The sequence below is a fragment of the Sprattus sprattus genome (assembly GCF_963457725.1).
Source record: "Sprattus sprattus genome assembly, chromosome: 9".
Taxonomy (NCBI): Eukaryota; Metazoa; Chordata; class Actinopteri; order Clupeiformes; family Clupeidae; genus Sprattus; species Sprattus sprattus.
In genome coordinates this window covers 30,984,572-30,997,290 of record NC_137928.1, presented here as the reverse complement: position 1 = coordinate 30,997,290, position 12,719 = coordinate 30,984,572, and the positions used below count along the sequence as shown (strand labels likewise).

Genomic DNA, 12,719 nt, shown 5'->3' with positions numbered 1-12,719 from the left:
AGAGTATGTGCGACACCTCCGTTCATGAACAAGGTAAGCCTTCATCCATCAATGTGTGTTATACAGTTACAGTAACTCTAGCACTAACCCTAGCTGCTCGCTGTCGTGAGCTAGTGCTACAGCTGTTATGGCAAGAATGTATAGTGTTGTAGCTAGTCAACTCCTGTCATGAACTGCATTGCCGCTCGTTTGATGCACGTGATAAAGACAACCCGTAATTGGATCATTTACTGAGACCGTTATGTTGTTGTGTTGTGTGTACAGTAGAAGACGTTGAAGACGGAGGCACGGGAAGTTTTGAAAACGGAGACGACTCGGTGGCACCACGCTCCTCCGGACCTGACACAGAACCCCCACCACCCTCATCAAGTACTAGTCAGGCAAACGCTGGAATAAGGGGTAAGGAACCATTTATGTGCATTTACACCAGATTATGCTATGGCATATATCCCTTATAATCTTAGGAGTGTGTATCGTATGTGTGAGGAGCAGTGAATAGTTGTAAAGAAAGAAATACACCAATTGTGATTGATCAGAAGTTTGTGAAAAAGGATGGTCGAAATGTCATTTCAAAAGTTAAAAGCTATTATTCTGTGTTTTTGTAGGAAAAAGGAAGTCCCAACAGCATGACCTCATTCAATATATGGAGAGGGCAGATGAGAGGTTCCTGGAGCACAGCCAGAGGCTAACGGACTCTTTTCTGACAAGGATGGAGGGCACAAACAATAATTTATTGGGCCTCCTCGGCAGAATAGTGTCAGCCATTGAAAAAGAACAATAAAATTATCACACACACACACACACACACACACACACACACACGTAATTCTTATACATACACAAATATTTATGAACTATTTTTAATATATATATATTAATATGTATGAATTGTTTATAATGTATATATATATATATATATATATATAAATATATATTTATTCCTATTTATTTACTGTTTATAATATATATTTATTAACATGTGTTGAACATTAAACTTGGACAATTGTATTCAGTGAATTCAGTCATTTTCTTGGTTAAAATAATGCATTAATGCAGCTCGGACATCAGCTCCTTCCTGTTGGCCCTGGTCAGGTAGAGCTCTTACAGGAGGTTGCATGTTAACATGTATGTCTGTCTCGTCACAAAAGCGGTCTCCATACTCTTCGCAGATGTTGTGCAACACACAGCATGTCAGAACCATTTTTTTAACCATTCCTACTTTGCAGTCGTTCCTTTTCATAAGACACTGCCATCTTCCTTTAAGTCGACCAAAGGCAGTCTCCACTACTGACCGTGCCCTACTTAAGCTGTAATTAAATTTGTGCTGCTCTGGAGTTAGTCTGCCAGTGTCAGAAAATGGTTTCATTAGCCAATTTTGTAGTGGATAGGCAGGGTCTCCTATCAAAAAGTGTCCCACATCAAGCCCTGAGATGGTAGCCTTGTTGGTGCCTAGGATCTGTCCATCACCCAATCTCTCCCACAACTCAGACTGTATTAGTACTCGGGCGTCATGAACACTTCCTGGATACCCTACGCACACATCCCAAAAGAGACCTTTAACCGTCCACAACGCCCTGAAGAATAATTGAGTGCCATCCCTTTCTATTAAAATAGTCACCTGGGTACTCCTCTGGTGCAACTATAGGAATGTGGCTACCATCAATGGCCCCCACACATTGCGGGACACCCCATCTGTCTCTAAAAAAGTTGGCCTTTTCTTCGAGCATCCTGCCATCCGGGACAGGTATGTGTTGTGGAAGAAGCACAGCAATGACAGTGTCACAAAATTCCCTCACTGATCTCAGGACTGTGCTTCTTCCTACGCCAAAAAGGTGACTCACGGTCCTGTACTCAGAATTGGTAGCCAGCCTCCAAAGTGCCATGGCAACTTGCTTTCGCACAGGTGTACAAAGGCGATAATTTGTGTCCCTTCTTTCCAGTGTGTTTTTAAGGCTGCGACATATATATTCAAAGGCTCCAGGAGAAACCCTGAAGTTCTGTATAAATTGAGCACGGCTGAATGTAGGCACAATGGTATCCCACCAATGGCTCGTTCGTGGGTGTCTCCAAATAACCGGCGAGCTTCTCCTGACGTGCCATAACATCTAAAACAACGAAAGATAAAGCATAACATTTTTACATTTGTTTCATCGTTCCTTTTTGCCTACTATTGAAAACGTGATGACCTCATTAATACCATGGTTAGGCAAGGCTTTTAAACAAAATCAATTGCCTCTAATAATGTTATATTCATATAGATTTCTCTGATCATTTAACTGGTGGTGACTGCTATATGCTAGTAGGCTAAACATATACAAACAGCTGGACGCTACGTTGTAACGTCAGCTGAACAATTACGTAGTTTACGCACCCTTCGTCTGTAGGCCAATCTCCGCCTATGGCTCACGCCGTTCATGTTCATTACATGTTGCCAGCTTTTGAACTGAATTTCAATCAACTTTAAGATGACGTTAAAGATCAGGGAAAGGAGAACATTTCTGTTTGCCATCTTTTTTTCCCGGGATAATGTTGCTCGTGAATGACACACAACTGTAACCATAGGAGCATGTCATAACATTCCATGACGTTTAGTTTTGGTGCTGGAACCGGCTCCGGCGGTGGAAACGCAGGCCAGTGCTGAAAGGAGCCGGCTCCGGCTCCGGCTCCGGACCGGCCCCGGTGGAAACGAGGCATCAGTGAGGTACTAATGTCATCACTCTCAGAGAGGTACGTATGACATCACCCTCAGAGCCAATACAGAGAGGTACGTATGACATCACCCTCAGAGCCAATACAGAGAGACACGTATGTCCTCACTCTCAGAGCCAATACAGAGAGTTACGCACAGTATGGTCACACTCTCAGAGCCAATACAGAGCTGATGATGATGCTAATCCTGATCACCATCGGGTCAAATTGGTTAGTTATGACAGGAAGAACATGGGAGGATACTGGTGTACAAAGTACGTGTGAACAGTCTTTGAGCAGTTAAGGTGTGACTGTGACTTCACATGGAAGACTATCAGTGTGGCTGAGGCTCAGGGTTGGCAGATTATTGATTGATTTGATTATTGATTGATTAGGTGTTGAAAGGTTTGACAGGCGCAAGCCCTCTGTGTCCTTTGTGTCCAGTTTGAATTATTTTTCTGCATTTCATTATTCATACCTGGTATTTTTTATCAGTAATTCATTGGATGAATGCATTTTTTGCCAACTCACTCACTCATTCATTAGTGTGCCAGAGTGTGACTGGAGTGCGTGCTGGAGAAGAGGCGGTTGTGGTAAACTGACCTGTAGTGAGATGTTGATGATGTCCCACTCCTCCCCCCACATCTGGTTGACTGCAATGACACCAATGATGGTGGTCAGCAGGGCGGCAATCACACCAATCTACCAGAGAGAACACCAGTGAACACATATCTCCCCCAGTCTACCAGAGAGAACACCAGTGAACACACAGTTCCCATAGGCGGAGTTTGACATTCGAGCCAGGGGGGGCAAAATAATAAAAACTCATTGTAACAGCCAGGGTTCGAATGATCTTTTTGTCTCTAAGGGGGTCTCTGACATACAAAAGTTATCTCTACCTAGATAAAACCTATAATTTTTCCTGTGACTCAGCACAACTAGGGGGGTCTGGGGGCATGCTCCCCCATAAGATTTTTTCGGAAAATATCCATTTAAATAGTGTCCTCTAGTGGGTTTTAGGAAGAGAAATTAACTAATTTAGATTTAAAATATGGCACAAAAATAAACATTTAAAAGATATCTGCTGAGATAGGTGCCAATTATACTGCATGGTAGGGATTTGCAGTTCAAGTGAGTAGGTAAACGTTGTAAGCTAGAGATCACTAGCTAGTTATAGCTGGCGGAGCTACTGTTATATCCAGCAGCTGATTACGGAAGCTATCACCGTCTGTCTGCAGGCTCGCGAGACTCACTTACTCACGACCAAACAGAGCAGGGCGCTTGCCATCACAGTCTCAAACAGGCTGTGCTACTTGAGACTATTTTATTTCGTACTCTAAACATTTTACAAATTAAGTTCACTAAATAGGTTGTTACGTGTGAATTTGACGATCTAATAATAGGGCTAGAAACGCCACTTGTCTTGTCATTTGCAATGCAATAAAACGTAAATAATTTGAAGACGACATACACATTGCACTCATGACTGCTGAGAGATCGCTGGTTCAAAAGCAGGACGTGAACTATAGGAGTTGCGCTGGAAACGTGGTGCAATGCCCCTGTCATAGTGACAGACAAACCGTTTGCCTTTAAAATGAAATGATCTTCCCATATATTTTCTACTGGCATTGTAGTATTACCAGTTGGATGACAACATACCGTAGCCTAGCCTACTTGCTTAGGTAGCCTACTTGTCGCAATATCAGAGCAGAAGCCGGGTAAACCAATTTTTTAAATCATGTTGATGCTTTGTTTCTCGACTTTATTTCTTGATTTATTCCCTTTTGAGGAAGTTATTCTGATAAATGAGGCGAGAAAAACAGGGTGACTGCTTTTATTGTCAGCTCCAAAAGTAAGGCTACTTTACTGCGTGTCTGAGAAAAAGTTGACCCAGATGACGTCTACGTTAAGCTGGCAGCAACGTAGGTGAGTTTTAAATCCGATAAACACAAATCAGGGCTTGTCTCCTCGCCGATTTGAACAGCCATTCGAGAAACAACTGTCTGGCATTTTACTCCCTAAGTCAGACAATTTAAAAGCGGAGATATTAAACCATGCCAGACGTAATTATTCCACACATTTTTGTACCAATGTAAGGACTCGGCAGTGCCCCCCCTGCACCCCTGCAAACTCCGCCTATGTCAGTTCCCCAGTCTACCAGAGAGAACACCAGTGAACACACAGTTCCCCAGTCTACCAGGGAGAACACCAGTGAACACACAGTTCCCCAATCTACAAGACAGAACACTAGTGAAAGGTAGTGAACACTGGCTTTTCCTCTTCCACTGTCCTGTTTTCACTCATGTGACCTTCCTTCACCTCTGCCTCATGCCCACATCTCTACCCATCCATCTCTCCACCCCACCCCTCTCTGTCTCTCCACTCTGTAAATAGCCTCAGGAGCCTGGGGAGGTAGCTCTAAGGCCCGCTCCACATCCCCTGGGGTGTGCTGAGGTGTCAGGGTTCATTTGGCTGCACTGTGCCTGGCAGACAGAGGTCATTGGGTGCAGGTGCAGCCCTGTGGGAAGAGTGACGTGTACCTTGTGGAGCCAGTGCAGGTTGAGCTGTTGTCCCACAGCCACATGGCACAGAGCTAAGATCTGAGAGAGAAGGAACAAGCCAAGGACAGGGAGAGGGAGATAGAAAGAGCCAACGGAGAGATAAGGTTAGTCCACATATTGGGGGCACAGTCAGAGCCAACTTCATATTAATGATCTATTTGGATCATTAAACTAGCTTTTGATCATTTACGTCCCAAATAATCAAATACATCTATTATATTTGCCAGCAGAAACTTCATGGGTTTTCAAACAGACAGATCATAAATATTGAGTCCCAACCAACAGCCATTGGGGGATGGCTGTCAGATCCTGAGAATAGAGTCTGAGCATGAGCTCCTAGCCCACGGAGTCATTAGCTTCACAGGAACTCACCATTAAAAAGGCTATGTATGTAAAGCCAGCTGCAGTGGTGGCCAGGATTGGAACCGTCCCATCGCTCCACTCTCCTGAACGGTTATATAAAAACCTGTTGGAGCAGAGAGGAGTTACACAAGCAGCCTTACAGGTTACACATCACACACACAGGCTAGCAGCTAGCAGCCTACCAGGTTACACACACACATGCTTGCAGCTAGCAGCCTCACAGGTTACACGTCACACACACACAGGCTTGCAGCTAGCAGCCTTCAGGTTACGCATCACACACACACAGGCTAACAGCTAGCAGTCTTACAGGTTACACATCACACACACACAGGCTAGCAGCTAGCAGCCTTACAGGTTACGTATAACACACACACATAGGCTAGCAGCTAGCAGCCTTACAGGTTATGCATCACGCACACAGGCTAGCAGCTAGCAGCCTTACAGGTTACAAATCACACACACACATGCTAGCAGGTGGGAGTCCTCTGGATGGGGGAGGAAAACCCAAAACTCAGCTCTGGATGGGGGAGGAAAACCCAAAACTCAGCTCTAGAAGTTATACATATATGCTGGGCAGCCTCTCCCTCTCCCTGTAGATTATATTATGCTTTATACTGATACTGTTGAAGTGGCCATATTACCTACTGTAAATTGTTTTCCTAAATGTATCTCTTTATCTGTTTATCAAATTTTCTCTCTCTTGTATAACGTGACCCCTGCTCACAAATGCCGATGGCTGTGGAAACATTGATCCTCATCACCATAGCCTTTCCATTAAACATATATTTGCACTCTACGAATCCGAACTCCACCCACTCCTTCCGTCTCTCTTCACCTCCTATCTCCGCAGTGGAATGCTGTGCAGTCTCTCCTCCTGATCTCCACCTACCCACCCCCACCATACGCTCATGCACAGATGCAATGGAAATAATGCCACCATCGACATTTTCTGATCCATTGCTCTACTTACCCTGGTAATAGTAACCTTATGAGCACACTGCATACCCACTAAGCTGTTCTACAATACTTAAATGCTCTCTCCCACCGTATCCACTATCAGTTTTGTATGTATATCCACATAAAAAGACATATTGCATTATGTTTGGTGGACTCCCCTGTTTGATGTGACCATCCGCTAGCAGTCATGTTTGACCAAGAGGAGAAGAAAAAGAAAAAGGTATATCCCAGGGGTAGTCTGGATTTAAAGCTCTCTGTGTGTGTGTGTGTGTGTGTGTGTGTGTTGTGTGTCTCCTGAGACTAGCTGAAGGCCAGTGGGGGGGGGAGTCACATCAGAGAGGTTCAGAGCTAATTACATTCCTGAAGTCTTATCTTTCCTGCCGCTGGCACCGGCCTCAGGGAGATCACCAGGGGGAGGGCAGACACACCACCGCCGCACCAGCCAAGGACAAGGCCTCTAATCACCGCTGCTGCTTCTCTCTCTCTCTCTCTCTCTCTCTCTCGACCTGAGCGGACGTGTTTGTTGGAGCTGCGTGAGTGAGTGGAGCGCGTTGAGTGTGAATGCGACAGGTTTGCCGTCTGTGGCGTTCTCACTTTTCTAACTTTGTTTGACTGTTTGTATTGTGTCTTCTTGTATTTATGTATTGGTGTGTTGACCTTTAGGTTGTCTATTGATTTTGTGTCGTTCGCTGGTTTTCCCGGAGGTGCGTACCGGTTTTGCCGGGTACACGGCATCTCGGGGAAGAATGGATTTTGAATGTTTAACCCGCCAACATGGCATTAAAGTGGAGTCGTGGGTTAGTGTTGAGCAGTGCTCTCTATCTGTGGGAAGTTTAATTGGCCATGAACATGTAGTATCTGCATCAAGAATGAACAAAGCAATTGTTTTATTTTTGAGTTCAGTCGGAAAAACCCATGAGGTGATCCAAAATGGAGTTGTGATTGGGGGCGTAGTTACGCGTTAGTAGTCCTTCGAGAAAAATTACTCTGTCAAACATTCCACCGTTTATCAAGGATGAGCTTATTGAACGTGAGTTATCGCGTTATGGTAAATTGGTATCCCCTATAAGAAAAATGCCCTTAGGGTGTAAGTCACCCCTTGTCAAACACATGGTGTCTTTTAGAAGACAGGTTTATATTGTTTTTAACAATGGCCAGGAGGACCTCGACCTTTCTTTAAAGTTTAAAGTGGATGGGTTTGATTATACTGTGTTTGCGACATCAGATTCCATGATGAAATGTTTTAGGTGTGGGAAAATAGGGCATCTAGCGAGAGCTTGCCCGGGAAAAAGAGAGGAAGATCGGGATCAGGATGCCGAGTCGACTGCAGCTGGATCTACGGACACCCCTGCTGACTCCCCCACATCGGTTCCACCTGCACCTGATTCCCTTGTTACAGACGTCCCTGGCCCTGTCGTGTCGGACTGTCCAGCGCCTCCGGTTGGTGAGCCGGCCGCGGGTGGGTCTGTTGTGACTGAGACTGGTGATACTGAACCGGTGGTGTTTGACCTGGCGGTGAAAGAGGCTGCTGTGGCAGGTTGTGAGGTGGCTGAGCTCATTTCCCTTGAGTCAGTCACAGACTCTTCTGGTCCTCCGGAAGAAAAGACTAAAAGATTTATGTCGGGTGTGGGGTCAGAGATGGCAACGGAGACAATGTTCAAACTACCTACAGCTTTAAGGAGAAAATTGCCGAACAGGAAGAAAGTGAACACAACTTGGTCTCTATCTGACGAGGAGTACTCATCTGATTCCAGCCTGTCAGGTCATTCGTCTGATTCTAACTGGTCTGCTTGTTCACAGACGGATAGCAGGTCCGTTGTCTACAAAGCGGAAGAAATTAGGAAATTGCTACAGGACTCATATGGGAAGAGGGGGATACTGGTGGAAGATTATTTCCAGGATAAGGTGCAGTTTATAAAAGATTCTAAATGCTTAATTAAAGCTGGAGCCTTTGATGAGGTTGAAGTAATTCGACTTAAAAAAAAGTCGACGTGCTACGCAGGCAGCGCAAGGCGCAGTTGAGTGCACTCTCATAGGTCGTGAGTCCCGAGGTGGGCGACAGGGTTTTTTTTTTTTTCTGTCCGTAGAGGGAAACGATAAAGTATACTGTTTTCATGATTTGTTTCTGTTTTACCAAAAGGTACTTATTGAAGTCGGAATTTGTGTTTGTTTTTCTTTTTTTTGTGGGTTGATAGTTGCAGTTGAGTTTTTTGATGAAGTATGGTGCTGTCATGGAGCTCATTGTTTGGGGTTTCATGACACATTTTCTTTTTTGCTCCTTTGAGGGAGTAGTTTATGCTTATTTATGGTATTTTTGTGGTTTCATGAGGAACTGTGTATGAGAGGTTCTTGATTATGGTATCAATATAGTTTTTTTTTATAAAATCTCTCTCTCTCTCTCTCTCCCTCTCTCCCTCTCTCTCCCTCCCTCCCTCCCTCCCTCCCCAGGGCTTGACACTACCTTTTCGACTTTTCGTATTTGTAACAGGTCAGGGCCAAACAGACATGCCGCTTATTTTAGTTAATCTATATTCCATTAGGCTAATTTAATCTATAATCCATTCATTCTAATTTATAAGCGAACATCAGCACCTGCTACAGGTGGAAGCCTAGAAATTAATAAAAGAAAATCGAACTCTAGATATCGCATCAACATTGTATTGTGCACCAAAAAACAACATGAAATCAAACACAGAACTTAGTTGCCGTAGGCCTAGGCCTATTTGTGCACAGCAAACAAGCAAGGAAATAACACCAGAATATACCCAAAAGGTAGCATGCACTCAAATCAAGTGACAAAACATGCAAACAAGACCACTCAGCTAGGCCTAATTAAAATAGGTGATGCTTCAGACATGTAAACAAATAGGTTCAAATAATGTTCAATATAATGATTCAAATAATTGGAAAAATTATTTAAATCTGTGGCTGCAATCTATTATCAACATAAATAGCACTTCCTGGGCAGTAGTTCGAATTGGTAGCTCTCCACAGAAAGGCATGTCCTCTTGGGGCCGTATTCACAAAGAATCTTAGGGCTAAAAGTAGCTCATAAGTGGCGAATTTAGGAGAAACTCCTAAAAATAATGGGCGTGTCAGTCTTAAATGTAGGACTCCTATTTTTTTTTACTAAGAGCAATTCACAAAATATTTTATCCCTAAAAGTAGCACCTAAGTCTAGGACAGCTTAAAACTCCTCATGAGGACTCCTAAGTCACTAAGACCTATTCACAAAAAGTCTTAAAATGGCTGAAGCCAGACGCAACGTATTGGAGACAATGAACGACTCTGAATTGTTGAGAAGATATCGCTTAAACCGTGAGGGAATCAACATTTTACTAGAATTAGTGCGGGATGCAATCACGTCTCCAACTAATTGAAACAACCCAATCAGTCCGGAAGTTAAATGTTTGATAACATTAAGATTTTTGGCTACGGGGAACTTTGCAACGAAGACAACTACAGAATATCGCAATCATCAGTAAGCCGATTCATTCATCAAACAATCACCGCACTCTGTAGACCACACATTGTTCAACAGTTTATCTGGTTCCCTTTGGACAATCGCCTACTTCAAAGGATCAATGTCAATTTCATGGCGATTGCAGGAATGCCCGGTGTCGTGGGTGCCATCGATGGAACACACATTAAAATAATTAGGACGTCTTTGTAATCCGCAAAAAGGTACATTCAATTAATACACAGATAGTGTTTGATCCAAATTTCACAATCATAGATATTGTTGCGAAGTGGCCTGGATCTACTCTACGATTCGGGCATTTTAATGGATAGCGGTCTGCGCCAGCTTTTTGAGCGGCACCATGTACCTGCTGGATGCCACTTGTTGGGTGACAGTGGCCATCCATGCAAGACATGGCTTTTGACACCCTTCCTCAATCCACACCCGGGAGCACAGCTGAACTACAACATGCAAGTATACGCATGAGGCCTATTTTGGTGACACAATACCTGTAGCCGCGACGGCTCTTTTAAAGTCCACTCCGCAATCTCCATCCTACATTGTGACTGGAGCGCATACCACCGCTTCTCGCAGTCATCAACAGAGCGACACACGGCAGGGAATGAAGCATTTATGTTAACACATATGTCCTCCCATGCCTCACGCTTCTTTTTTGTGGTCACTCCACAGCCAAATTTAGCTTTTATAACTCCCTTCCTCTCCAGCACACACTGGGCCAACATGGACAGTTGGTCCTGGGACCAGTTCGACTTTCTCTTACGTCTCGCCCTCGTTTCGTCCATTATGACATGAGGACTTAAAGAGCCGTATGGACTGATATTTGAAGTGTTTAAGGGCTGGAAATATGCCGATTACCTAATAGTTTGCAGGGAGCTTTAATTATTACTCCCTTGATTTCATGCAATTTCCGTGTTTTTTTCGGCAATTTCTCTTTCTCTAACGTGCAAAGCGTCATTCTCGTTGGATGCACAAACTTGTCATCATGCATGTGCATTCTGCTAAGTGCACTATCCATAACTATTTAATATGACTTCATTTGAAGCCTAGGTTATTCTCTTATTTTCTGTTGATTTAGTGGGATCGTTAGGGGGATGTTAGGACTGAGTTTTGAATGACAGCGCCTGTCAGCAACCAATCACCGTACGCACCGCTTCTAAACTCGTGCATGAGAATCGACGTCATCCATAGCAACGGAGTTTTTATCTTAAGCTTAGGAGTTGGTATTATCCTTAGTATGAGTAGGTCTCAGAGCCGTTGTGAATCACTTTTAAGAAATTACTCCTACGTAAAAGGTTTTAGCGATAGTTAGGAGCACTCCTAGTGGTAAGATAAAAGGCTTTGTGAATACGGCCCCTGGAGAATAACACTCCAATAATAATGCACTAAAAACAGCACTAATGCAGCTTTACTGACGTCCGTCGACTCGTCTAACTTGTTTTAAAAGGAGCGGGCTGCCTGCCTTTCATCTGTACGTGAATGCTGGATGTCACGTCTCCAAATGTCGATTCAGATTTGAGCGCCTCATTAGACAGCTTTAAGACAAACTCAACACACTGCTCTTGGGCTCAACCTCCATTCACAAAACCAAATATAATTGAATCAGGGTTGTATTAACGCTGAATATTAATTGTTTTGGTAGTAGTTCTTTCGCTTAAGAAACTTCTCAATTTCTCCCCTAATATCGCCACAGACCAGTGACGTGCCGTGAGGTTCGCAGCTGGTGCGGCACAGACACCGGAAGTGATTACGTCATTCCGATTGCTAGTTGTTTAAAAAAAAATGAAATGTATACATCATACATGTATATATGCTTATGGTTTAAAAATTGTCATCTCACCAGAACTGAAAAAACGTTATGTTTTATTGTCTAATACTATTAGTTTTAAACGATCGTTTTTTTTATTGTAGTTATGCGGCTCAATAGTTATTAAGATATAAGATATTAATAGTTACAAGGTAGCGTATGTAGCCCTCCCACCAATGATATGGCTCATTTCATTTTGTCTAGGGAAAATATAACTATGTTGGTGGGATGCTAATTTAAATTACCTTTTACACAACTCGGACACTTGAATTCACAGTTTAGAAAAAAAACAATTACATATTTATTTACACAACGTATTAACAAGCAAACTGTTAAACACCGCAGACATAGCACACAATACCAAAATGTTCTACTGACCGGTACAATTTAAAGTTGGTGCATTTCGTTGGAGCTCTTAACTGTCAATTTGAGGTAAAACCAAAGTAATCCACTCTGTTGTGTACAGTTCAGTAGAAATCCGTTGTCCTTTTCATGAATATGTCCCGTTGGGAAACTTGAAACACTCCACTGCAAATGTCAATACCTTCTGTCCCGTCGTTTAATGCAAACATTTTAGCTCCGCCATTGGTCTCCCATTATTAATCATTTCACGTTTGGACTGCAAGTCCAGTTTTGAACTGCTTCAGCTTAGCAATACAAGCAAGTGTAGAAGAAGACCGACTTTTAGAACCAAAATATACTCGACAATTGCGCTCTCGCTCGCCTCCCTTCTTGAAGCAGTGGTACTGTCTGCCTCACTAAACAATATTTTTCAATGCGTTTTGATCTCAACTCAAAAGGTTCTACGCTTGCGCGCGCATGCGTTAAACCCAGTTTGGAGTGATTGCGCAATCTTTAGTGC

General features: G+C 43.4%; 1 protein-coding gene across 1 annotated transcript in view; it reads right to left on the bottom strand.

Annotated features, from left to right (window-relative positions):
• The window catches only part of gdpd5b (glycerophosphodiester phosphodiesterase domain containing 5b), a gene marked incomplete at both ends in the record, with an annotated part of 66,182 nt that overhangs the window by 32,040 nt on the left and 21,423 nt on the right, over positions 1 to 12,719 (bottom strand). Inside the window, 3 exons of the mRNA XM_080845393.1 lie at positions 3,292 to 3,390; positions 5,229 to 5,288; positions 5,622 to 5,715. Coding sequence (XP_080701519.1) covers positions 3,292 to 3,390; positions 5,229 to 5,288; positions 5,622 to 5,715 — 253 coding nt within the window. The remainder of the gene's footprint in view (positions 1 to 3,291; positions 3,391 to 5,228; positions 5,289 to 5,621; positions 5,716 to 12,719) is intronic.